The 27,258-nt window shown below is 49.9% G+C and overlaps 1 protein-coding gene across 2 annotated transcripts in view; it reads left to right on the top strand.

The window, feature by feature from the left end:
* Positions 1-27,258, top strand: part of FOCAD (focadhesin) — a 1,730,079-nt gene that overhangs the window by 635,303 nt on the left and 1,067,518 nt on the right. For both annotated transcript variants that reach the window (XM_085634390.1, XM_085634400.1), the window contains exons 22-23: positions 5,329-5,517; positions 23,428-23,549. In XM_085634390.1, the coding sequence (XP_085490516.1) occupies positions 5,329-5,517; positions 23,428-23,549 (311 nt within the window). The remainder of the gene's footprint in view (positions 1-5,328; positions 5,518-23,427; positions 23,550-27,258) is intronic.

Genomic DNA, 27,258 nt, shown 5'->3' with positions numbered 1-27,258 from the left:
GTTTTTTCACGCTTTTTTGAGTACATTAAGGACTGACCTGGTGTACGCACGTTAAATCAGTTCTGAGGCTGTGTTTTGTAAGTTAAGGCATGATTAATTAACCATAAAGAGAAACAAAATGTATGTTACAACACTTTAAGACCAGTGTTTACCTAGACAGACGCATCGTACCGAATTTTTAAAGCGCTTCCTGATAAATTTGTTATATCACGCCTTTTCATTGAAACACCTGTGGTGGTGGTTAAGGTCCTGTTCTTTTTTTTTTTTTTTTTGGGTGGTGGGGTTAATGATATCTTGTTTTTAAAGCACCAGTTTAGATGTAGCAATGATAAGCATCTTGGAAACTGTTCAGCTAACCCAGCTTTTTTTTCAAAAGGATAAAATTTAGAACACAACAAGTGTCTCCTCAAAGCAACCACAGAAAGCTGCATATCTGCCACCTTATGGTGGTTGTTCTGTGCGAATAGATGCTGGTTAGCACCTGCTGCACATGGCTCTACCCTTGTAAAACGCTTTTCTAAATTCTACTAAATGAACTGGATAAAAACTGCTGCAGTGAGAGAGTTGGTATGCCTGGCTATGTGTGTTTTGAAGGTGCCTATAAGGAACTTGCTCCACCGGTTGCTTATAAAACGGCAGTGGCAAAGCCATTAGGTTAGACGCTTTGACTTGGGTGCTGACAAAGCAAAGAAAAGGCCTTTTGCAGTGCAGCAAAACAATTTAAAAAAATAACTTTTTGTATACAGTGTGTGGATGAGACAGAAATAAATGTGTGATGACAGATGTAAAATAGTCCCTGATGCGGATGTAAAATAGTCCCTGACGCATTCCGGTGGAAACAGGATAGGCTCAAAGAGCCAATAGTAAGAAGGCAGGACTAACATAACCCTGTAGTTTTATCCAGGATGTAACTGACAGAGTCTCAAGCCAGTGGGTAAAGAGTCCTGACCCAAACAATTTTGTGACTGAAGGAGGCTGTACCAAGGCCGCTTAGAGTATGTATAAAATACAGTAAGATCTCTCTGAATGGTGCAAGCACCGTTATACGTCAAACCGAATACAACGGCCGTATATTTGAAACATAGTCCATTTTCTATTTTAACCTACCTGCAAGTACCAGCTGTAATGCTTGGATCGAAGCAATTCTATTTTATTTATGTAAGTGTTTGGGGTGGCAAGACTCTGGATTTAGAGCATTTATGAGGCATCAGAAGCGTACAGCATTGAAATAAAACAAGGGGTCTTATGCAGCATGAAAAGTGACAACGTTCTTTCAGTTTAAGTCGCAACACTTTTACTTGTAGTTTATTTCACATATAACCATTACTAGGTTATTTATTAATGTTATCTGTGTCCCATATCCTGTGCTGTACATATTCAACACAAGAGATGGCTCAGCAGTGAGTACAGCTTATGATACCATTTAAGTGCACTCATTTAGCAGGGGGGGCAGTTTCGAACTAACTTGCTATCCCCACACCCCTCAAGTAAAGCCATGCATTGTCCAGCTGGATGAATCCCCTTCCTGACCCTTCCCCCATTTGGAATGGGAGCTGTATGTGCCAGGGTGAAATTGTAAATAGGTGATAGACCCCTGCTCTGGCAGACAAGAAACCGATACACGGCATCTGACCATCTTACTATCTTATAATGCAGTGGGTGTTGGCGAAAGCCTGGATCCAGCTCGTTTAACCATTTTCTCCACCCAGAACCCCTTGCAATGGAAGGTGCTGATGCTGTAGCCGCTTGTGTACACATTATTGAGCTGCCAGATATGAATATCATTTCTTTGAAAGGGCAACCTTTGAGCAACCTGTAGCCAATCTCTTTGCTGTCATCAGTGAAATAGTTTACTATCGATGCCTATCATGTAAATAGGGAATTTATGGCAGATGACACCCATTGCCCTACTGTTGAGCTCTCTGTAGGAGAGTAGGGTCTGCTTCCTATGGTCTCCCCCACTTTTTGCTTTTGCTTTACTGGTTTTCGATTTAGATGTGGCTGTGGGCCTGCTAATCAGACCCACAGCCCAGCTGTTCTCTCTCTAAATTCATACTATGTACTTTAGGTACATAACCCAATTGGTAAGGATCACCTTATGGGTCCCTGTACAGTGTACCTTAGGTACCCAGGGTATAGGTGTACCCTAGGCCTACCAGGGGCTGCAGCATGTATTATGCCACCCCTGGCTGGCCTCCCATCATGACATAACTGGCTGATCACTCAGCTGGGGCAAGGTCGTGTAATCACCCCTTGCTTAGGTATGGTATTCCTATACCTACCTTATATATAGACACATGGGTAACCTGTAAGCCACTCCTATGGCAGGCCTTAACAATCCTGGAGGCAGAGTGCTTGGTAACATGTGAGATGGTGCTCTAGCGTGAGCTGAGCCTGTCTGCAGCTTTCAGAACCATGTCCTTATAGCTGTTCTATGATATCGCCTACCATATACTCTTAAAGTGCCTTATAATCCTCGCGGTTATGGTAACTATGGTTTGGCTTTATCAAAACATGTCGTGTAAGGTGTCTAACACTTTGGAATACTACCCCCACACCATTTCTGCCGATGAGGATAGTATTCCCCCCTTCTAGAGGGAGAAGACATGTTAAAATCCTACTTACCCGGTTAAAGTTAACCAGAGCCCCAGCAACACAAAATGGATGCTGCTGCCACAGACACAAGTCTGACCTCCTGCTGCTGGGAGTCCTTCCAGCGAGAGAGGCTTGGACAATAGGTTTCCTGCCTTGGGAGGTGCTAGCACCACCCCAGACAGGACTTAGTGTATTGGGGCAGGGAGGGATGAAAGAAACGAGACACTGCCTGGGGCACACAAGGTGTCCCATGCATAGCCCGGTTCAAACCGGTGCTGGGGCACTCCAGCCCCAGCCCTGGCGCGAAACTGGACAAAGGGAAGGGGGTGTAACCACCCCCCTCCCTGGTCCCACCCATAGGAGGGACCTAGCAGGTAATCCAGCCCCCCCAGATTAGTATAAGAGTGGGAGCTGAGTCCCTAGGACTTTGGATTATCCTGAACTGAAACTAGACACGAAACTCTGGACCTTCGACATTCGACGACAAGAAGACTGAAGAATCTCCCTCGTGGCCAAGGAGTGGCCACCCTGTGCAAACAGGCACCAACAAGCGACCTGCCGTTTGCTTTGCCCAAGTTCTACGAGGAACCGACTGCAGAACCCGACCAGCGCCTTGACTTCCAGACTTCTCCGACCCTGATCCACATCCAGAGCAGAGCTGAGATCCGTGGAAGCGACGAGAGACGTGGGACCGGCTACCTGGGAAAATTGGCGAGTAGCTTCCAGCGCAGCTTCTGAGGCATCCTCAAAGTTGTGCTCTGGGGAGTGAGAAGCCCCAACCCCGAGCACCATCTGCACCGAAGATCAGCCCTCCACACTCCACGAGTTCTGCGTGGGGCCCTTGTGCATTTTCCTGCTCGACGCGTCTGTCCGGTTGCTGGCCCGTTGGCTAGTAGCCTCAGTGGCGACGAACCCTTAACTTTCCACCGCTGGTTTGGCTCCTCCAGACTGGCTCCTGCTTCCCTGTGAAAGAGAAGCACCTCAGACCTTCCTGGTCTGCACCTGAAGCGAATTTCGATTTCCGCGTGGGTTGCCTTTGCCAAGGCTTGTTGACTCCAATCGGGACGTCGACTCCGCCATCAGCAAGATCCTTCGTGGGACAGCACGTATCCTGGTTCTGGTCGTCCTCGACGCCTCCTGGTCCACGTGGCTGCAGAGACAAGCTTCAAGACATCACCTGTATTCTGCACAACATAGCCTGGTTCCTTCCTGGTTCCACCCGGTCACTGGCTAGTGACCCAGACTTTGTCCCCTCTGCTTGCAGGTGTTCTTCCTTCAAGATCCATCCTTGGGTCCACCGGACATCTTCCTCCTGGCCGCCTGCCAGCATCTGTTCTTCAGGCATCCATAGGATCCAGCGACGACACCCGACACATCTTCACACCTATGCACCCGTCTCCTGTGGGTGAGGTAACACGAGTACTCCGGTGCTCCAGTGGATATTGACTATCCAAGTGTCTAAATCTTTAGTTGCTTCCTCCTAGTTACTTCGGAAGTGTCCTTATTCTCCCTATTTCTAACTACTACATTCCTATTGACTTTAATGTACCCCGCGTGTGTGTCTCCACACTGCACACGCTTCCCGTGGGCCTCCCACTTCCTAATTATTGGTAGGGTAGTGTAGCCCCAGCGATTCCCTAGACCCTAGGCCTACTCCCTGTTCGTGACGTGGTACTTATGCCACTTTCTTAGTATATGGTTTGCGTGGTCCCTGGGCCAAACTGTATTTTCCTGTGTAACTTAACGTATGCTACTTAAGAAATTGTTTGTACTTAGACCTCTGAACTCATAAAGAGTGCTGAGGGTATATGTTAGAATAAATACATTCTAATTTTATATATACCTGGTGTGGTGTCATTTCATTTGGTATTCAAGGGATTGTAATGGTATAACAGCTGGCTTCACATGCCATAAAGAGTTTAACCTAAGACTGCTCTTGTCCATGCTACCACTAGGATAGCTGGTCTATAAGGTTGACTTTACAACCAATCACCATAAGGGTTGTTTGGACTGATACAGGGTGTACACTAGAACTAGTGACATCATATATCAGGCCAACTTATCACACTCTCCCTCTACAAACTAGTAAGGGTATTACGGTATATTGTGCCACCGTTGTTGGTGACTACGTGTCTCCTATGGATGCCTACCTGTTTGTTTAAAGATCTACAAATACATCGCTCTTTAGTTGAAACTTGTGCACATTCAGTGTCATAAAACAACAATACTTATATTGTTTTTATATATATCCTACAGGAGGCCATGACTTGAATGGGGCTATGGTTGTATGGTTGGGTCATGGTACACCACCCTTGTTTTTAATCATCTGCCTATCCTGCTGCTCACTGGGAAGATGCCAGTAGCAGAATGGCCTTTCTGTTCCTCGGTGTGACCCGCGCGCCGATTAAAAAAAACAACAACAAAAAAAGATGAAGAGGGCAAAGGAAGACAAAGAGAAATTACCCACATTATCACATAAAGACAGAACAAAAATGATGAACATCTACTTACTGTCTGGATTTTCAGGAAGAACCAAAGTATGGATCCAAGTGTTCACTGTCCCAGCATAGACATGTGCTCTCTAACCAGGAGTTGAAGAGCGATGCACTAAAATGATGATTTGGTTTATTGCATCACTGACATGGTGCCTAGGTGCTCAGCAGATGACTTACTTTGTCTTGAGGGTTTGGGAGCAATTTATATCCTTTGAAACGTTTTTGTTTCTTTTTACAGCGTTTGCCAAATTTGTAACATCCCTTGTGCAGCAAGAAATGGCCAGCATGCCTCGCGGTGTGTATCACTCTGCATTAAGGGGAGGAGCCCTTCGCTCTGATCAGGGCAAGACCATTGCTGGGATCCCAAACTTCATGTTGAAGATGTATGAGAAGAACAAGCAGCCTGGCCTGAAACCGGGCCTGGCAGGTGAGTCGCATGTTCTAGTCATAGTACATCTTAGTCAATGCGAATGTTATTAGGTGCATAAAATTGTTGCCACTCGACTGCTTTCACGCTGTACATAAACCCAGATTTTGAAGGGATCTTATGTTATTCCTTTTGGCCCTTTTCTTTCTCTAGTTGGTCAGATCAGATCAGCTTTGAGCCTTGTCTGATCAAACTCTCCACTCACCATGTGCCTGCAATATTAGTGACCCACAAAAAGGTGTGTTGATTGCATATCCACGCAATACAGAGCCATTTTGAAAAGAATATGTTCCCGTCCTCCTGACTGGACTCTGATTTAAAAAAAAAATTGTATTTTCAGAAAATGGCAAGGCGATGTTTAATGAAAGTGAGTTATCTTACTATGAATGACAAGCTGTTATTTCACTGGGATTTTAGTTTATTTTCATTTACAATTTATACCGAGGTTAGTTTATTCTCTCCCTAATAAACATTTTAAGATGTCATCTGTTCCTTTTTTGGAGCTCATTCATTGACTGTGATTTCTGCCCAGAAGGCACCACAGCTGCATCTGTTGCTTGGATGCTATCCTAGCATGAGTGCTACTTGCAAATAAACTACAGACTTCATATTGCCCAAGACGAACCTCGAATTTGTACCTTTAAAAAAAACTCTTCTGCCCTATTGACTAGTTTTTTATGTTCTTGTTTAATTCTTTTTTTTTAAAGTTTGGTTCCTTGCCTTGTAATGCATACCTGTTAGCAGCAAATCAGGGAGCTAGGTATGTCCTTCTTATTTTATGAAACCAATCTGATTTATTCATCACAATCCATAGCAACAGTTGCACAGCTGAGTGCCTACAACCAGTGGCTGGCAGCGATTGAGCAGGGTTGCCATTCTACACAGCTTTTGTGCCTACAATCAGGGGGCTGGCAGCATTAGTAGGATCATGTTACTCCAGGAGCAAACAAAACAACCCAGAGGAACAACGAAACTACCCCCTAGAAAGAAAACTGGAAGAAAAAAAAAAGAAAATAAACCCCCATTCCACCCCCCACGCCTTCCTGCGCCTCTCATGCGCTCCTCTAGGTTTTGTATGTATTGGAGTTCGACTAGGGCCTCTATTGTTCTATGGGCACTGATGCTACATCTGGCCTAGCCCCAGCCTCGGTTCCTGGGAGGAGATGCAAAATCTGTAAGTATTTGGGACACGTGACCTCTCGAAGTTCCTTCGAGAGAATCTGGAGAAAGAGGGCCCAGAGCTCGGCATGGGTTTCCAGTTTATGCGCCACTGCCAAGGACATGTGTTCCAATGGCTAAGATAAACCAAAGTTTGTGTAGTCATGCTGTGTGGTCTGGGATATTAGAAGAGCCCCATCGGGCTAGAATAACCTGGCGTGCCACTAGTAGTGCTAATGCAATCTGTCTCACCTTCAGAGTGCGTAGGGGGAAAGTCAGGGGATTTGGCATCCCCAGAAGGGTATATGCTGGGAAACGAGGTGTTGAATACTTTGTCTATATCGTCCAAGACCTGCTCCCAAAAGTAAACCAGCCTTGGGCAATGCCAGAGTAAGTGTATCAAAGAGCCCGCCAGGCCGTATCCCCTCCAGCATAGCTCTGAACGATTCTTATCCCAGTTGTGAATGCGGGCCGGGGTGTAATACCAGTATGATACCACATTTTAGGCAGATTCCGTCCCTGCAGTGTTATGTGCTGTGCTCTGTAGTGTATGTCTGCCCATTCTTTATCAGAGAGTACTCTGCCGAGTTCTTCCTCCCAGCACAGCTGCCCTTTGGTTCGCCCCTCCTCTTCTCAGTGGAGAGCATTGCACACAGCTCAGAGAAGAGATATTTGTCGTCCTTATTGCTCACTAGCAATTTCTCAAAGGCCGTTAACGGTCTTGAGGCCGCCTCTTGGTATGCCGGTGAGGTGACCCAGTGTCGCACTTGCATGTAGTGGAAAGAGTCAGTTTGTGGGAGAGCATACTCCTGTCGAAGTTGTTCGAAGGGAATAATCCCACCAGGATCGAATAAGGAGCCTACCCGTTTACATCCTAGCTCTCTCCTCCCTGTGAAATACCTCTGAACCCTGGCCTGGGGGGGGGGAAGTCATGATTATCTATTATCGGGGACATTAGGCAGGGGAATGTTGTGAGGCCCTTTTTCCCAGCTACCTTATCCCATACTTTCATTCTGGGCAATGTCACTGTGGAGGAGTATAGTCCACATGCCCTCTGTTTACTTGGGAGCCAGGCTTCTCGCCATATGTTTACACCTGCCAGTGTTTGGTCCATAAAGAACCAATATTTCTCAGAGAGCGTGTGATTCCATTAGACTATATAGTGAAGGTGTGCTGCTTGCAGGTACCAATGGATCAGTGGAAGCCCCAGACCTCCCTCCTGCTTGGGCTTTGTCAGTTGAGTCAACGGGATCGCGGTCTCCTCCCTCCCAAATACATTTATTTATCGCTTGTTGCAATGCGTGAAATGCTCTTGGGGGTGGTGTCAACTGCAGGGTTTGAAAGATGTAAAGAATGTGGGGGAGCACTGTCATCTTAACGGCAGCGATGCGCCCAAGCCACGCCAGTTTCAAGCGGGACCACCCATCTAGGGCCTTAGTCGTCTGTTCTATAAGTGCCACATAGTTAAGTGCTAGAGTCTTGGGAATAGTAGGGGCCAGATTAATGCCCCGACATGGTATGGAGTTTTCTGACCAACTCAATGGAAACCTGGCCCTAAGTGTCTCGTCCCTATCCAAGTGAACCGAAAGATTTAGGATTTGAGATTTTTTAAGATTGACTTTCAAGCTCGAGGTTTCCCCGATGTCCGCTAGCTCTTCAAGTAAGGTCGGGAGGGAAGACATCGGGTTGGTCTGCGAGAGGATCACGTCATCTGCATGAAGGCTAATTTTATGGGAGTTCTTTCCGAATTTAATACCCTCAATTCTTGGGTTGTCTTGAATCTTTTGCTCTAGAGGCTCCAGGTAGAGAGCAAAAAGAAGAGGAGACAGGGGACAACCCTGTCTTGTACCGCGGGCGATTGGGAATGAGTCCGACGATGTCCCGTTAACTCGAACGTAAGCCCGGGGAGCTTAGTAAATGCAGCTAACCCACCTTATGAAGCCATCTCCAAACCCAAAGTGACGCAGTGTCTCAAAAAGGTATTTCCAGCAGACCATGTCAAATGCTTTTTCAGTGTCTATTGACAGAAAGAGATCTTCTTTGCGTGATTTGTGGATCCCATCCATGAGGTGGAGGAGTTGTTTGGTGTTGTCCCCCCCTGCCTTTTGGGAATAAAGCCTGCTTGGCCTTGGTCTACAAGCCCAGCCATCAGCAGATTTAGTTGAGCCGCTAGGATTCCGGCGAGCTGTTTCGCGTCAATGTTAAGTAAAGAGATAGGCCGATAGGGTCCACACTCACTAGGTTCTTTAGCAGGCTTGAGAATTACTGATATTGAGGCTTCTAAGATGGAGTCCGTAAGCATGCCTGTTTCCAGGAACGAGTTGAACAGTCGCTTCAGCAGAGGTGCTAGTTACTGGCAGAAGGTTTTATAGAAGTGCGCCGGGAATCCGTCCGGGGCCTTCTGGACCTTGAGGCGAGCTATAGCTGAAATGACTTCCTTTATTTGTATCGGTTGGTAAAGTTAGGCTGCGATTGATTCCGGGAGGCGGGTTACTGGGCAGTCTGAGAGGTATGTATGGGTCTGTTGGTTAGGAGGATCTATGTCTGAACAGAGTTTGATAAAAAACACTTTTAAATTTCTCTACTATCTGCGCATCTGAGTATACTTCCTCCCCCTTAGGCCGCTTTATCGAAGTGATGACGTTCGCCATCGCTTTAGCCCTGAGTGTTTGTGCTAGAAGTCATCCACACCGGTCACTACTCAGATAAAATGTATGCCTTAGCCTGAGTAGGGCATACTCTGCCGTATCTGGATCCAGGCATTTTAGCTGGAGCCTCTTCTTTTCCAGTTGCCTACAAATTCTCGGCGGCCCGGTCCGTTTGTGGATGGATTCCATCACCGCCACCTCTTGTTCCAGACTCTGTCATTTGTCCCGGCGCTCGTGATTTTCAGCTGTCGATACTCCAATCGATTCCCCTCTCATCACCGCTTTCAGTGCCTCCCACACTGCAGCTAGGAAAGTTTCCCCCACATCGTTTATTTGAAGTTAGTCTACTACCTTCGTGCGTATCTCTGAGAGACTCTTTGGGGAATGTAGAAGGCTCTCTCTCAATCTCCATCAGTCAAAGACTGCCTGGATCGTGGCCGTGATTATCGCATGGTCCGATATTGATCTCGGCTCAATGGTTGTGCCTTTCAGATTAGGCAATAGCTCAGCGGAGGCGAAGCAGTGATCTACGCGTGCGTACATTTTGTGGGCTGTTGAATAAAAGGAATAGTCTCGAGAGTCTGGGTGTTATTGTCTCCATGCATCGTGTAAGCCATTGACCGCTAGCCAGCGCTTTCTTTCGGCCGAGAATGCTCTAGTCTTCCTAAATCGCGCGCCAGACCTATCTAGGTTCATGTCCATTACCAGGTTGAAGTCTCCTCCCACCAGGTCTCCTCCCACCAGGATTGCGGGGTCAGGAGAAGCGAGAATGTTTGAGAGGGCCTTTATGATAAAGTGTTATTGTTGAGTGTTTGGAGCGTAGATATTTGCTAATGTGGAGTATGTGGGCCCCCATTGTACTCTAACCGCTAACATGTGCCCCTTCACCTCTAGAAACGTTGTGACTACTTTGTCCTTGAGTTTTGCTCCCAGGAGGATAGCGACTCCGTTCTTTTTGGAAGAACCTGAGGACCAATATTGCCGAGGGAAGCGCCTGGACCGCATGCATGCTGTATCCCTTGATAACAAGTGTGTTTCTTGAAGAAGACATGAATCCCCCCCCCGAATTCTCGAGACGGGAAAGGATCGCAGCTCATTTCACAGGGTGGTGAAGGCACCTAACGGCCGAGGTTGAAGGAGGGCCTTCCCACCGTTTGCCATCTGGGGAGTCTGACTCTAGGGCTTTCGGGGCGATTCCTCCTATCGTCTTGGGTATTGGGTTCCGGCAGTCCAGGGAGATCATGTGCCTCTTTCAGCGAGCGGAGTTGTCTCATCTGGCCTTAATAATGGAAGATGATCCGCAAAGGGTACCCCCATGAATAAGCAATCCCTTTCTCTCTGAGATGGTTCGTGACTGATCGGAATTCCCTCCTCTTGTAGAGTGTCGTCGCGGACAGGTCTTGGAAGAGGATTGGTGTGTGCCCTTGGAACTGCACCGGGTGTGCTTCTCTTGCGCTGCGTAAGATTGTTTCTTTAGTTTGGAAGACGTGGACACACACAAAGAGATCTGCCACGCCCCTTGGTCTCCCTGCGCGGTGTACACGATTTATTTTGAGGTCGAGGTGATTGTCGTCGCCCAGGAGCTGGCAGAAGAGAGCTAAGGTGTAGTCCTGAATGTTCTCGCCCTCCGTTTTCGTTGGTACTCCCCTAATGCGGATGTTGTTGCACCGGGAATGGTTTTCGAGGTCCGCTGCGAGGGCCTGCATGTCTATGTGTTGGTCTTTCAGTCTGATAATTTCTTGCTGCATCATTTCGAGCTGCTCGTCTCTCCTAGTTTCGTGCTCCTCTAGGTGCCCAACACAGTCCGTGTCTTCTAGGTCGCATCTTAACCTCTTTAAGTCAGCCGACAAGTGCCCCTTCAGTTCTTGTAAGTCTTCACGCAGGGATGAAAACATTGCTGTCATGAATATGTTCGTGGCGGGGGTGTCCGCGTACTCTGTTCGTTCCAGATGGGTCTCCCCCTCCAGAGGAATCCCCGCAGGGGTCCCGGATAAGGGCTGCTTCAACATCAGTTCTTTCACTGACTGTTCTTTCTTGGCCCGGGCTTCTGCCATTTTGCCTGCTGCGTGTTGTGTGTCTAGGGAGGGCCTCCCACCCCAGCTTCGGCACGGCGGGCGTAGTTGTGTTAGACGGGACCTGCCGTTGGATGTGCTTTGGCTAGCTTCATTGTTATTCTGTGCTAGGATCTATGTGTTGCCCTTTCAAGATTGAAACCCTCTGCCACCATCAAATATTAGTGGGTGTGCTGGACTGCGTGTGGCTGCTAGGGGGCCGGAGCTGAGCCGCGCGGGTGCTGGAGCATCTTCTCGAGGCAGTGAGTTCTCTTTTATCTTCGGGTATATGATATGTCTGGATCTCCTTTAGCAGGGGTTGTGACGGTAAGGGCCCTCAGACTCGCTATGCCTGCCTCAGCTGTGCCGGATACTCCTCTACCTGCTCGTCTTCCCCGGGGGGGCGACGGAGTGTCTCAGATCAGGTAATTCCCTGGCCCCGGGGAGTGCACTTGATTCCCAAGCAGGGACCCGCATGCGCTGACAGTGCACGTTAGGCCTCGGCTGTCGACCTTCCTGCATAGAATTATGCCGCTGATAGAGGGTCCTCTTCTCCACAAGGCTCACAGTAAAGGCTAGCTTTGGGGCGGGAGAATGCCTCAGGGCATATCAGGTCATCCCAGCACCTTCAGTCCGTGCACTTCCAACGCCGGGAGCCCTCCACGGGCGCTGCAGTTGTGCCCCACTCAGCTCCAGACGGCTCCCTCGGGACCACTCCACACCGCAGCCTTCTTAGATGCTGCGGCCGGCCCTGCCATCTCCGGGCCTGTCTACGGCCACCACCATCCCCACGCGCATCTAGCACTTACCGTGCGGGGCGTATGTCGTCAGATTCCCTCCAGTGCCTCTGGTATTTCAGGTGTCAGCTCCAACCTCTCCGGGGTCGATGCAGGCCCAGAGGCCTCCACAGCACGGGCCAATTTGTTTGTCCGCTACTCTGCCAGTAGCTACTTACGCTTCGGGACCGGGTCGGCTGTGTCAACTTCTTACATTTTAGTAGATATATTTAAGTAGCACAATAGATTAAATAAATTCCATTTAGGAACTAAATTCCCAGTAATGGGGATATATCCTGATTGAATATTGCTGGCTCAAATATTGGTTGAAACTGAACAAGCAGTTTTCTGCTTAGATAATTCAGTTCTCCCAAGTCTATCTGCACTTCCAGATAGAGTATTACAGTTATATGACACTTTTAGGACTTGATATAGAAGACCGGATTGGAGCTAGTAGAAAGAAATGTGAAAGTAGCAAGTGCACTTCGTACCTCAACAAGAGTCCTTTTTGCTTAAGAACTCCTTTGTTGCCATGTTTGATGCTAATCAGAACCAAGAAGCCAAACTGGGTATTGGCATGGTACAAGAATCGCTTCCCTCCTGTGCTACTAATCTCGTTAGTCAAGAGTTGAAATATTTAATTGCGGCATCCGTGTATACTAGCAAGAGCAGGGGAGGAAGGGAAGCAGGATTAGGCAAGCATTGGCAAAGCCAAAAGGTTTCACCTATGCAACTTGGCTTTGGCAATGTCTTTTAGCCAAATTGTACAGCAGCGTATAGAAGGGTAAAGTTGAGTGACATGGCGTAGATTGGTGTGGAGTAAAGTGTTTTGGAGAGGGTTAGAGTGGAGTGACATAGACTGGAGTGGCATAGAGTGACATATAGTTGAGTGAGCCAGCATAGAGTAGAGTGGTGTAGAGTGCATCATCGTTGAGTGAACTGGAATAAAGCAGAATGGAGTGGGGTAGACTAGAGTGGCTTAGAGTGAAGTGGCGTGGAGTGGCATGTGTGCAGTAGGGTGACATAGAGTAGTCTAGAGTGGCGTAGAGTGAATTGGGATAGAGTGAAGAGAGCAGAGAGACGTAGAGTGGCATTGTGTGGAGTGGATTAAAGTTGCACTGTGTTGAGTGGGGGTGAGATGGTGTAGAGTGGAGTGGCGTGGAGTGAACTGGCGTTGAGTGAAGTGACATAGAGTGCAGTGGCCTAGAGTAGAGTGGTGTAGAGCAAAGTGCAATGGTGTAGAGTGCAATGGGGAAGAGTGGTGCAAAGTAGAGTGCAGTGGTGCAGGGCAGAGTGCAGTGGCATAGAGTGGTGTAGAGTAAGGTCATGTAGAGCGCAGTGGCACAGAATAGAGTGGTGCAGAGTGAATTTACATAGTGTAGAGTGCAGTGGTGTTGAGTGGTGAAGAATAGAGTGCAGTGGCGTAGAGTGATGCAAATTAGAGTGCTGTGGTGCAGATTAGAGTGGCATTGAGTGCAGTGGCATAGAGTTTTGTAGATTAGGTTGGTGCAGAGTATGGAGGCACAGAGTGCAATTGTGCAGAATGCCATGACATAGAATTGAGTGCAGTGGCCTAGAGAAGAGTGATGCGGCGTAAAGGGCAGTGAATGGTGCAGTGTAGAGTGCAGAGGTGTACAGTGGTGTCATAAAGTGCAGTGGTGTAACGTGGAGTGGTGTAGAGTACAGTGGCATAGAGTGTAGTGGTGAAGAGTGGTACAGAGTAGTGTCATAGTATGCAATGGCATACAGTGCAGTGATGTAAAGTGGTGCAGAGTAGAATGGCATAGAGTGCATTGGCCTAGAGTAGAGTGGGGCATGTTAGAGTTCAGTGGTGCAGAGTGGAGTGTCATAGAGTGCAGTAGTTTATGCAGTGAAGTGGTGCAGCACACAGTGCTGTGGCATAGAGTGCAGTGGCCTAGGGTAGAGTGGTGCAGACTGGAGTGTCTTAGAGTGCAATGGCGTAAAGTCCAATGGGGTGAAGTTGTGCAGAGTAGAATGACCTGGAATGCAGTGGTAAAGAGCAGAGTGCAGTGGGGTAGAGTAGTGTGGCATAAAGTTGAGTAGCATGGAGTGGTGTAGAGTTCAGTAGAGTAGAGTGGTGCAAAGAAAAGTAGAGTGGCGTAGAATGCAGTGGCCTAGAGAAGAGTGGTGCAGAGTGGAGTGGTTTGTCATAAAGTGCCGTGGCGTAAAGTGGTGTAGAGTGCAGTGGCCTAGAGAAGGGAGGTGTGGTATGAATGGCAGTGACGTAGAGTGGTGCAAAGTAGAGTGTCATAGGGTACAGTGGCATTAAGTGCAGTTGAGTGGTGCACAGTAGTGTCGTTTTGTGCAGTGACGTAAAGGACAGTGGCATAGAGTGGTGCAGAGAAGAAGGACATAGTGTGTAGGAGTCTAGAGTAGAATGTTGCAGATTAGATTGCAGGTGTGTAGAGTGTTGTAGAGTGCAGTGGCGTAAAGTGCTGTGGAGCAGAGTGGAGTGCAGTGATGTAGAGTAAATTGGTGTAGAGTGCAGTGGCCTAGGGTAGAGTGGTGCAGACTAGAGTGTTAGAGTGCAGTGGCATGAAGTGGTGCTGAGTAGAATAACGGAGAGTTCAGTGCCCTAGAAAAGAGTGCTGCATATTAGAGTGCAGTAGCGTAGAGTATAATGGTGTAGTGGCGTAAAGTGTCGTAGAGTGCAGTGGCAGAGAGTGGTTCAGAGTAGAGTTCAGCAGTGTAGAGGTGCCGAGTACAGTGGCGTAAAGTGCTGTGGGGTAGAGTGATGCAGAGTAAAGTGTCATAAAGTGCAGTTGCGTGAAGTGGGGCAGAGTATAGCGTAGATTACAGTGGTGTAGTGTGAAGTGGAATAGTATGCTGTGTCCTAGAGTAGACTGGTGCAGATTAGAGTGTAGTGGTGTAGAGTGCAGTGGATTAGTATGGTGCAGAGCAGAGTGCAGTGGTATACTGGTGCAGAGTGCAGTGGTGTAGATTAGAGTGCAGCAGCATACAGTAGAGTGGTGTAGGGTAGAGTGCAGTGGCGTATAGTGCAGTGTTGTAGAGTAGTGCAAAATAGAGTGGCATAGAGTGCAGTGGCGTACAGTACATTGGGGTAAAGTATGGGTTCAGGTTGGGAAAGAAAAGAAGCAACATGGAAGGAGGATGTGTGGGAGGGAATAGAAGCTACATGTGTACTACAGAGAGTGGGAGCCGGACTCAAAACACAGCACTGTTACGGAGTGCTTGAACACAAGGAAAAAAGTAGCTCCAAAAATGGAAGCAGTAGATGGACACAAGTACTTGGCCCATGCTCCAGAGGAGGGCCAAACACAAGTAGAGGATATGACGACTGCATGCTGTGACAAACTGGGATGCAGGAAATGAAGCGACGCTGAAGCTAAAAGATGGTAAGCTATGGGCTGGCTGTAAAACTATGTAAACAACATGTCTCACATAGACAGCACTTCATATAGCGCTAGCTAGACCCGAAAGTATCAGAGCGCTTTATATGTTATGTGCGTAAGTTTACAAGAAGTACATGTGAGGATTTGTACAGGTCACAGTCAGAGAGTAATGAAAAGTATATAACAATGCAGCATTAAGGTAATGGCGTCAGTTACTTGAGCTGTCTAAGCGAAACCTAAAAATATGAGAAGGGTACGCACTTTTATTTACCACCATCACTGCTCGGAGCATCTTTTAGCTTTAGTGATTTCACAAATGCTTAATCACCCTAGTTGAAAATGGTGTGTAATTCTCCTTACATAAAACATTGATTGATTACCAATGCACTTTGGCAGTAATTGTGATATTTTCATTGGGAGTCTCACTTTTGTACAGTGTGTTGCCATTCAGTTGCTTGTAATGTGTTAACGAAGAACGTTATGAATAATATAAATCAAATAATTTAAGTTGGAGATAATACACACATGATGCACACGACCAAAGTGGGGCAGATACAGAATCATTGAGTTGAGGTGAGGAGACGCTGCATTAATGAAGACAAACTTATCGAGAATGTAGACTTCCACTCGCACATGTCGATGGAGTGCACAGCCCCTAAATGGTACCATAGGAACTGTTGCAGAAAATGTCTCAATTTCCTTTTGTCAGTGGTCCCAACTACAGTAGATACTTTGAGAGTGGGAGTCTGGCGAAGACAATATGTTACTCCTACAATAACAATGTCTTATTCTGAAAGAAATACAGCCCATATTAAGTTACATTTCCACCAACCTAGTGTTCTTCTACTGCTGGTAACCCAGGGAGAACATTGTTTTGTGGTTTTCAGCAGTGATATTTTCTCCTACTTGTAGTAAATATTTATCCTGGATATAAACGAAAAGAGAAATCCCACCGGCCAGAAATACAAGTGTGAATTGAAGTGACAGGAACCATATAGCAAAATAGCATTTCTGCATCATTAACTGTGTATGGAATGCTCATTACTTTTCTATACTCTAGGTAGTGCCAGCTAATTCTGACATTATTAAATAGTATCTTTGTGCCAGTCTTATTTTCTTGTAGTTAAATTGTCAATGGTCATACATTTACCACCATGGTGATTTTGCCTCCAACGCTAATATAGAGGAGTGATTATTACCAGCCGTCATACTTTCCCCTTGTGGAAAAGGAGCTTTACCAATGGCAGCATTTTCCATTTACCACCTTGTCAACTTTGAATGAGGGACGATGGATAGAGTGTTCCTAGAATGAAGATCAGTGTTTTATTTCATTTAGTTTTAACCCAACTGTTAAGGCTCCGACCTTAGACATCAGTACATTGACTACCATGAAATGTCTGACTGATCAACACAACATCTGTAGACTAAGGAATTACTGCCATAGGTATCTGCTATGTAAATAGCTACATTGCACTCACCTGTTGACTGCCACCTTACCACTAGCAGAGCAATTGTTTTTGCCTAAGCTAAGAAAAAACATCCGGAAAACAACAAGCCTATCTAATTTGACTTTATACTTGTGCAGTTTTCTGCTTTACATTGTCTTCCAGATGGTGTAAAGTTTACTTTTGCAATATTAAATAGTTAAATTTAGACATGGAATGTCGCATGCTTAATTTGATTGACTGTGTAAATCATGGTGTATTGTGCGTATGCATCTGAAAGAAACACGTTAGTTAGATTCCTCACCTTAGAATATCCCCAGGCGTCAGGCTGGATCCGGAAGATTTTTCGTCAGCAATACCCCTTGCGCGTCGCTAGGCGTCGTCTGCGAATCCGCGTCTGTCGTCGGCGTTGTGCGCCGGAATGACGTCGTCGGAGTACTTAGACGCCGCCCTCGCGCGCTGACGTCAGTTCTTCTTTTTTCCGCGCCAGTAAGCGCAGATCCGGGAGAGCTACCCCTTTAGTCATTTTTTGACTAACTTTTTTGATCCTTTTTGATCTTGTCTCGACTCCGGTGCCGGTAGGATGCCTGGTTTTAAAGCCTGTGCTGACTGCAACCGCTTGATGTCGGTTACGGACCATCACCGCCGGTGCCTTTACTGCTTGGGCCTCGACCACGACGCGGAGTCATGTTCGGACTGCAAGGCCCTGACCTCGAAGGCTAGACGGGAGCGGTCCCGTAAGCTTCTCGAGATTCGCCACTCGGTCCAAGGATCGGTCGCAGAGCCGCAGCCGACGTCACCATCGGTCGTCGGGATCCAAGTCTTCGGGTAAGTCGAAGCATTCCAAGAAGTCCAAGAGGGGACACCGCTCTTCGGACTCCCCTCGCCGGTCGCGCGACTCGGCCGAGGGTCAGGGTGGTTCCACCCCCGCGGCTCCGGCGGAGCCGCAGGCGCCGCGCAAGTCCCCATATCCACCGGTCCCTGGGACTGACGCGACGCCGGCGGAAGTCAGTGCTTTCCTCTCGGCCATGAGGAGCCTGGCTCCGCCGTCGACGCCCGCTGGCGCGCCTTTGGGCCCCGTGGACCCGACTGGGCTGCCTTGCCTGCCGGCGGCTCCAGCCCCGGCGCCGTTGACGGCTCCGGCCTCGACGCCGCAAGCACCCGAGGGACCCGTTCCCGAGTCCCCGCCGACGCCGGTCGACCTCGTAACGCCTCCTCTGCCGTTGTCGACACCGATACCACCCCCGACGCCAACTCCGCTCGACGTCGAGCCCCGGTTCAGCCCCACTCCGGGCCCCACTCGGCGCCGCTGGAGACACATTATGTCTATCGCCCGGCTCCGCTCCTTCCTCCTGTATACCAGGAATCGGATGATGGGGACAACTGGGAGGGATCCGATGATCCTATGGCCCTTCAGGCTCAAATGTCACAGGACTGGGCAGATGAACTGGGGGGAGGCCAGTGTCCTGGATACCTCTCCGGACACTGGATTCGTCTCTCCTCCGACTGTGGCTTCGGAGGAGGGCGCTGCTTTCTCTGTGATGCTGCGCAAGGCGGCCTCAGCCCTTGGGCTCGAGCTGCCTGCCGTGGCTGTGAGGACTAACGTCCTTACTGAGGTGCTTCAGTCTGCAGCAAGCTCCACTGAGCCTCTGCTGCAATTCAATGAGGCCCTCATTGACGTTCTGCAGGGCACCTGGTCCAAGCCCTCCACAGTTCCTCCTGTGGACAGGAACGTCGCCAGGCGCCACCGCCCTGCTCCGGGCGACCCCAGTTTTCTGTCCCAACACCCTACCCCTGAGAGCCTGGTTATCCAGGCCTCTACCTCCCAATCCTCCTTCCCGACCGCTCCGCCGGACCGGGATTCCAAGAGACTGGAACAGTTTGGCAAGAAGCTGTTCTCCTCCCTTAGTTTGGGCCTGCGGTCTTTGAATACCGCCTGTCTCTTGGACCGTTATTCCCACTCTCTGTGGGATGCGGTGGAGGACGTGCTGCCCCTGTGTCCGGAGGAGGTCCAGACACGAGTTACCCAGGCTCTGGCCGATGGGAGGGATGCAGCGCGACATGCTATCCGATGTGGGCTTGACACTACGGACTCGCTGGGTAGGGCAATTTCTACCACAGTGGCGCTTAGACGTCACGCCTGGCTGCGGTCCACGTCATTTTCTGGCGATGTCCAGAGCACTCTCATGGACATGTCCTTTGATGGCACTCGCCTTTTTGGCGAGAAAGCGGACAGTGCGCTGAATCGCTTTAAGGACTCCCGGGCTACGGCCAAGTCCTTGGGCCTCTCGGCCCCGCGGTCGCAAACTTCCGCCTTTCGCCCCTTTCGTGGCCAAGGAAGGGGTGCCTCCTCACGTGCGCCTAGCCACCAGCCGCAGAACCAACCTGCGCGCGGTCACGGACGTGGTTTCCGCCGAGGCGGTTCTGGAGGACGACGAGGTCAGCCCACATCCACCCCGGCAGCATCCGCCTCAAAGCCTTCCTAGCCCGAGCTTTCAGGCCCATTCCACGCCAGTGGGCGGCAGAGTTCGCCATCACCTGCTCCACTGGCGGTCCATCACATCGGACAGGTGGGTGCTGCAAATCGTCCGAAGGGGCTACTCCCTCCCCTTCGAGACAACCCCTCCAGCCATGCCACCGCAGCACCACCGTATCTCGGGGGATCATTTGAATCTTCTCCACGAGGAAGTTTCGGCCCTCTTGGCCAAGGGGGCCGTCGAGCGCGTTCCGAGCCCAGAAGTAGGTCGTGGTTGTTATTCCCACTACTTTCTGGTTCCAAAGAAGGGCAAAGGGGGCCTACGCCCTATCTTGGACCTCCGGAACGTCAATGCCTTCCTCCGGAAGGAAAGGTTCAAGATGTTAACTTTGGCTCAGGTTCTAGCTGCCCTAGACCCCGGAGACTGGATGGTAGCGTTGGACTTGCAGGACGCATATTTCCACATCCCCGTCCTGCCGGCCCACCGGCGTTACCTGCGGTTCACGGTGGGCCAAGAGCACTTTCAGTTTACCGTGTTCCCCTTCAGCCTCACCAGTGCCCCTCGGGTGTTCACGAAAGTGATGGCGGTGGTCGCAGCTCATCTGCGCAGATCAGGGGTTCCAGTCTTCCCCTATCTCGACGACTGGTTGTTGAAGGCGGGCTCGCCCCAGACAGTCGTCTCCCACCTCCAGACTACGGCGGATATCTCCTGCATTTGCTGGGATTTTCCATCAATGTGCCAAAGTCACACTTGAGTCCCTCTCAGAAGCTCCTCTTCATCGGAGCGGTTCTCGATTTGGCGCAGTTCCGGGTCTATCCGCCGGAACAGCGGGTCCGGGATATTCAGGCCCTGATTCCCATCTTTCGGCCTCTATCCTGGGTTTCGGTCAGGCTAGTGTTGCGGCTTCTGGGGCTGATGGCCTCCTGCATCCTACTAGTGCATCACGCCAGGCGGCGCATGCGGGCTCTGCAGTGGGACCTGAAGTTTCAGTGGGCCCAGCATCACGGCAACCTGTCCGACCATGTCTTGATCTCGGAGGGCACTGCACAGCAGTTGCAGTGGTGGCTCACGGACCGCGATTGGGTCAAGGGCAAGAGCCTCTCCCTTCCCCAACCGGAGCATGTCGTAGTGACGGATGCGTCCCTCCTGGAATGGGGTGGCCATATGGGAGAGGCGGAGATCAGAGGCCTCTGGTCTCCGGCGGAGTCTCGTCTCCACATCAACCTGTTGGAGTTGAGGGCGATCCGACTTGCACTGAAAGCCTTCCTTCCCTCTGTCAGGGGAAGTGTCGTGCAGGTGTTCACGGACAACACCACCGCCATGTGGTATTGCAACAAACAGGGCGGGGTGGGGTCGTGGACCCTTTGCCAGGAGGCTCTGCGCCTCTGGACATGGCTGGAACACCAGGGCGTCACCCTAGTGGTTCAACATCTGGCGGGCTCTCTGAACGCCAGATCAGACGAACTCAGCCGCCGTTGCATGATGGATCACGAATGGCGTCTGAACTCCAAAGTGGCGCAAGGTCTCTTTCAGCAGTGGGGAGAGCCTTGGTTAGATCTATTCGCCACCGAAGAGAACGCGCAATGTCAGCAGTTCTGCGCGTTGGAATTTCCAAGGCGGCACTCGCTCGGCGACGCTTTTCGTCACGAGTGGAGTTGCGGTCTGTTGTACGCCTTTCCGCCTATACCACTTCTGCCCAGAGTGCTGAAGAAGATCAGGCACGACCGGGCCCAAGTCATCTTGGTGGCTCCGGATTGGGCATGAAGGTACTGGTATCCCGAGCTTCTCAGTATGTTGACCGATCCTCCGATACGTCTGCCCCTTCTGGAGGACCTTCTGTCGCAGCAGCAGGGGACGGTCCTCCACCCGAACCTGTCCAGCCTCCACCTCCATGCGTGGAGATTGAGCGGCGGCAGTTGATGCCATTTGACTTGCCTCCTGAAGTCTGTGATATCATTCTGGCAGCCAGGCGTCCCTCCACAAAGACGGTATACGCCTGCCGGTGGAACAAATTTGTGGCATGGTGCACAGCAAAGGCTGTGGATCCCCTTTCCGCCCCTCTTTCTGAGGTTCTACTGTTTCTTCTTTCTTTGGCCCGGCAGGGCTCTGCCCTGGGCACCCTGAAAGGTTATCTTGCTGCCATCTCTGCCTTCTTGCGGCTTCCTGATCAGCCTTCTCTTTTCAAGTCCCCTGTAGTTACACGCTTTCTAAAAGGCATTACTCACACGTTCCCTCCTGTCCCTTTTGTAATGCCTCAGTGGGACTTGAATCTTGTTCTCACATTTCTAATGTGTGCTCCCTTTGAGCCTCTTCATAATTGTCCTCTTCGTCTGCTGATGCTTAAGACTGCTTTTCTGGTAGCCATCACCTCGGCTAGACGGGTGAGTGAGCTCCAGGCTTTATCTTCAAAGCCTCCTTTTTTCTCTGTTCATCCGGACAAGGTTGTCCTTCGGCCTCGTCCCTCCTTTCTTCCGAAAGTGGTGACTCCATTTCATCTTGGGCAGTCTGTCACCTTGCCCACCTTCTTTCCGCCTCCGCATCCTTCCAAAGAGGAAGAGAGGCTCCACCGTCTGGACCCAAATCATGCGCTCTCCTTTTATTTGGACCGCACTAAGCAGTTCCGGGTGGACGACCAACTTTTCGTTGGATATGTGGGTGCTAAGAAGGGGAAAGCTGTGCACAAACGGACCATCTCTCGGTGGGTCGTTTTGTGCATCAAAATTTGTTACTCCTTGGCAAAAAAGGACCCTCCTGTTGGGCTGCGCGCCCATTCTACTCGGGCCACAGCGGCTACTACTGCTTTGGGACGGGGTGTCCCTTTGCAGGACATCTGTCAGGCGGCAACGTGGGCTTCGCTACACACGTTTGCCAGGCATTATTGCCTTGACAGCCAAGTCCGGAGGGATGGCTTCTTTGGCCGTTCTGTCCTCCAGGACTTTCTGGTGTGATCTTGGTTCGCAGACCCACCACCGGGGATGGTATTGCTTGGGTATAAATTCTAAGGTGAGGAATCTAACTAACGTGTTTCTTTCAGATGAACAAGTTACTTACCTTCGGTAACGATGTATCTGTAAGAAACATTAGTTAGTTAGATTCCTCACCGACCCACCCATCCTCCCCGTTCTGCGAACTGACATCTAGGGTTAAGGTTATCCTTTTCAGGCCCCATGATTTTATTTTTGGCACCAGTGTCGGTCTTTGCATGGCTCTGCGTTCCTGGCGCGGAAGGCTATGTACAAGAACTGACGTCAGCGCGCGAGGGCGGCGTCTAAGTACTCCGACGACGTCATTCCGGCGCACGACGCCGACGACGGACGCGGAGCCGCAGACGACGCCTAGCGACGCGCAAGGGGTATTGCTGACGAAAAATCTTCCGGATCCAGCCTGACGCCTGGGGATATTCTAAGGCGAGGAATCTAACTAACTAATGTTTCTTACAGATACATCGTTACCGAAGGTAAGTAACTTGTTCTTTAAATATTTTATTGTGCAGAAGCTACAATGGTTCAGGGATACATTTTGAAAAAAGGAAGAGGAAGTGACAGTTGTACAATAATCAAACAAAAAAATTACAATTACAATCACAATGAAAACAAGAGACAAAAACAGAAAACAAGGTACCCACAACAATGTTTTTTAAAAACTCTTTTTTCTGTAATTTAAATGATTGTTTGTAAAACAACCAATACAGGATCCAATACAGCCAAACAATTGGTGCTCACAAGATTACACTAACCAAACATATAAAACAAATCACAGTGTAAACAAAAACCACACACAATGGTAGAGGAATAAAGAGCCAAATAATTGTCCATGTTATAACAAGAACATGGTGCAATATATCCTTCCTTTAGATTTGCCAAAGGATAGTGTTTGTTCTTTGTAGCTTCTACATTGTTTATTGGCCCCAGGTTTTGGGGAATAGGTTTCCCTGGTTCGATGTCATCATTTAAATATTTTATTGCATTTTTCCATTCGTAGCTGGAATGCTGCTTTGCTATGACTTGCCGATTCAAACCGACAAAGACGGCAGACCGATTAATCGATTTCTGGCCAGCAGAGGGCGAAGTTATCAGCAGATGCTAACAGCTCTTATCCACGAGGTTTGTACTTCTGTCAGTTGGAATCTTTACCTTCATTTTTGTATATGATTGTGTGCTTTAATTTCAATTTTCTGCAGCTGCCTAGTGACATTCTACTGCCCGATGGCTCCTAAACAAATAGATGCATCCTGGAGAATCAAATGCTGCTGTGCAGTCTTTTACAGTTATTTGTGAATATTCCAGTAGATGGAAGCAGTAAATCCAAAACAAAAAAGCCAAATCATGTGATATAGTAATTAAGAAGAAAGTTCTGTATCCTTTGAGGAAAAAGTGCCCCCCCAATAAATTAAAATATCTGAAAGAGACTATTACTTATAGATTCCTTACCTTAGAATTACCCCCAGGCGTCAGACTGGATCCAGAGAACTTTTTCTGAACCGTACCCCTGCACATCGGTAGGTGGCGTTGATCGCCGGGATGATGTTGCGGTATCTACTTAGACACCGCCCCTGCGCGCTGATGCCAGTTCTTTCTTTTTCCACGCCAGCCAGTGTAGATCCGGAGAGAGCGGTACCCTTAAAAATATTTCGACTAGTGATTATTCGACATCTTTTTGAGTTGTTCGACTCCTGGTGCACATAGGTATGTCCCATCGTTGGACCGACTTCAAGCCTTGTGACTCTTGTTACAAGTTGATGTAAGTCACGGACCCGCACCTCATGTGCCTTTGGTGCCTGGAGCGTGACCACGACCGGAAGTCTTGCTCCGACTGTCAGGCCATAAACCTGAAGTCTTCGCGGGAGTGGTATCTACTTAGACACCGCCCCTGCGCGCTGACGTCAGTTCTTTCTTTTTCTGCGCCAACCAGCGCAGATCCGGAGAGAGCGGTACCCTTAGTCATTTTTTGACTAGTGATTTTTTTTACTTTTGTCGACATCTTTTTTAAGTTGTTCGGCTCCTGTTGCACATAGGGATGTCCCATTGTCGGACCGGCTTCAAGCCTTGTGACTCTTGTCACAAGTTGATGTCAGTCTCGGACCTGCACCTCTTTTGCCTTTGGTGCCTGGACCGTGACCATGACCCGATGCCGCGCTCCGACTGTCGGGCCATGAACCCGAAGTCTTTGCGGGAGCGGTCCTGATAGCTTCTGGAGGCCCGGCAGTCAGCTCCGCGCCGGGCCAAGTCAAGAGGGATGTCTCGGGACTGGTCGCAGAGTCATCACCACCACTCCCCATTGAAGTCTTCGGGTAAGTCGAAGCACAAGAAGAAGGCGAAAAGCACCGCCACTCTTCGCCTTGTCCCTGTCCGTCAGCCGACGCGACACGGGACCCGGAAGGTCGTCGTTCTTCAGCTCTGCCCGTGGAGCCTGCTGGGACAGCTCCGAGCTTCCCGTGAGCTAGAGCATCCCCTTCTCAGCTCGCCTACTCAATCGCTACTTTTGGCAGTGTGTTCCTTACCTGCAGCGCTTTCAGGGGGCTGGTCTGTCCTGACTGCTGTGCGTGGAGACGCACCTGAACTACACCTCCCAGGCTCCTTTGCTGTGCCTTCCGGAGGCGGAGGCGGACACCCAGCGTTTCGCGCCAGAAGGCGCTTCAAAAATACCAGCGCCCCCGGCAGACCGGGTTTCTCAGCTCGCCTACTCAATCGCTACTGTTGGCAGTGTGTTCCTTACCTGCAGCGCTTTCAGGGGGCTGGTCTGTCCTGACTGCTGTGCGTGGAGACGCACCTGAACTACACCTCCCAGGCTCCTTTGCTGTGCCTTCCGGAGGCGGAGGCGGACACCCAGCGTTTCGCGCCAGAAGGCGCTTCAAAAATACCAGCGCCCCCGGCAGAGCGGGTTTCTCAGCTCGCCTACTCAATCGCTACTGTTGGCAGTGTGTTCCTTACCTGCAGCGCTTTCAGGGGGCTGGTCTGTCCTGACTGCTGTGCGTGGAGACGCACCTGAACTACACCTCCCAGGCTCCTTTGCTGTGCCTTCCGGAGGCGGAGGCGGACACCCAGCGTTTCGCGCCAGAAGGCGCTTCAAAAATACCAGCGCCCCCGGCAGAGCGGGTTTCTCAGCTCGCCTACTCAATCGCTACTGTTGGCAGTGTGTTCCTTACCTGCAGCGCTTTCAGGGGGCTGGTCTGTCCTGACTGCTGTGCGTGGAGACACACCTGAACTACACCTCCCAGGCTCCTTTGCTGTGCCTTCCGGAGGCGGAGGCGGACACCCAGCGTTTCGCGCCAGAAGGCGCTTCAAAAATACCAGCGCCCCCGGCAGAGCGGGTTTCTCAGCTCGCCTACTCAATCGCTACTGTTGGCAGTGTGTTCCTTACCTGCAGCGCTTTCAGGGGGCTGGTCTGTCCTGACTGCTGTGCGTGGAGACGCACCTGAACTACACCTCCCAGGCTCCTTTGCTGTGCCTTCCGGAGGCGGAGGCGGACACCCAGCGTTTCGCGCCAGAAGGCGCTTCAAAAATACCAGCGCCCCCGGCAGAGCGGGTTTCTCAGCTCGCCTACTCAATCGCTACTGTTGGCAGTGTGTTCCTTACCTGCAGCGCTTTCAGGGGGCTGGTCTGTCCTGACTGCTGTGCGTGGAGACGCACCTGAACTACACCTCCCAGGCTCCTTTGCTGTGCCTTCCGGAGGCGGAGGCAGACACCCAGCGTTTCGCGCCAGAAGGCGCTTCAAAAATACCAGCGCCCCCCGCATCGCGGGACCGCACGCGGGCGGCGCCGGGCTCAGCCCGGGCTAAGCCCGGGCAAAGGGCGGGCCCTCTGTGGCCCTCAGAGGCTCGAGGAGACTGGACTGGGCCTATTTATTTACCTTTCGTGTTTTAAGGACTATTAATTATTTGCATTATATAATTATGGTGTGCACATTCTCCTTTTGATCAGGAACTCTTCGTTACTCTCCTTCAAATATTTCATCTTTTATTATTTAATCTATATTTATTGCATTCATTTGGGGTTATAGTGCTTTGTTGTATAAGGATGTCGGCTAAAAAACTACGCTCGGGGAGAGTATTAGGGGATAGGGCCTGTATGTTGTATGTAGCCGCTATATTTAAAGAGCAGTTCACATTAACATCCTCTGCCCCCACTCTGATCGCGGGTCTGGAAGGATTACACTTCTGCATTCAGGGGGGCGCTCAGTTCTCCTTAGCAGGGCTAGTTATTTACCGCCCCCCTGGTGGGAATGATTCTAGTCTTATAGCTTTGCTGGATGTAATAGTGCAGAGCTCCCTCCTCCATCCTTATTTTCTTGTAGTGGGGGACTTCAATATACATATGGATAGAACGGATTGCGCACAAGCAGAGATATTAAGAGCCACGCTAGTTGCGGCCAAGCTGAGATTAATCAATGAGGGTCCCACACATAGAGCGGGTCATACACTCGATCTCATCCTCTCCAATATTGAAAAAGTGAGGATGGAGGGGACTCTGCCTTTACTTTGGTCAGATCACCTGCTTCTGCCTTTTATAATAAATTTGGTGGCCGACAGACCAGAGCCAAGTAAGCGAGTTTTTATGCGAAGACAATGGAGGAAACTAGTCCCTGCCGTTATGGGCCCAGTGCTGGCTCAGAACAAACCTACTTTAACCATGAATGCCAACACTGACGCTCTGCGGTTTCATCACTGGATTGAGAGCACGGTATCATCCATTGCTCCAGCTAAACGCGTTATGTCCAAAAGGGACTCTCCCTCTGCTCTATGGTTCTCACAGGACCTCAGAACTGAGAAGGCAAAATGCAAACGGTTAGAGAGGCTGTGGAGGGTAAACTATG

This window comes from Triturus cristatus, chromosome 2_1, assembly GCF_964204655.1.
Source record: "Triturus cristatus chromosome 2_1, aTriCri1.1, whole genome shotgun sequence".
Lineage (NCBI taxonomy): Eukaryota > Metazoa > Chordata > Amphibia > Caudata > Salamandridae > Triturus > Triturus cristatus.
Note: the sequence above shows the minus strand (reverse complement) of the source record. Positions and strands in the feature narration are given on the sequence as shown.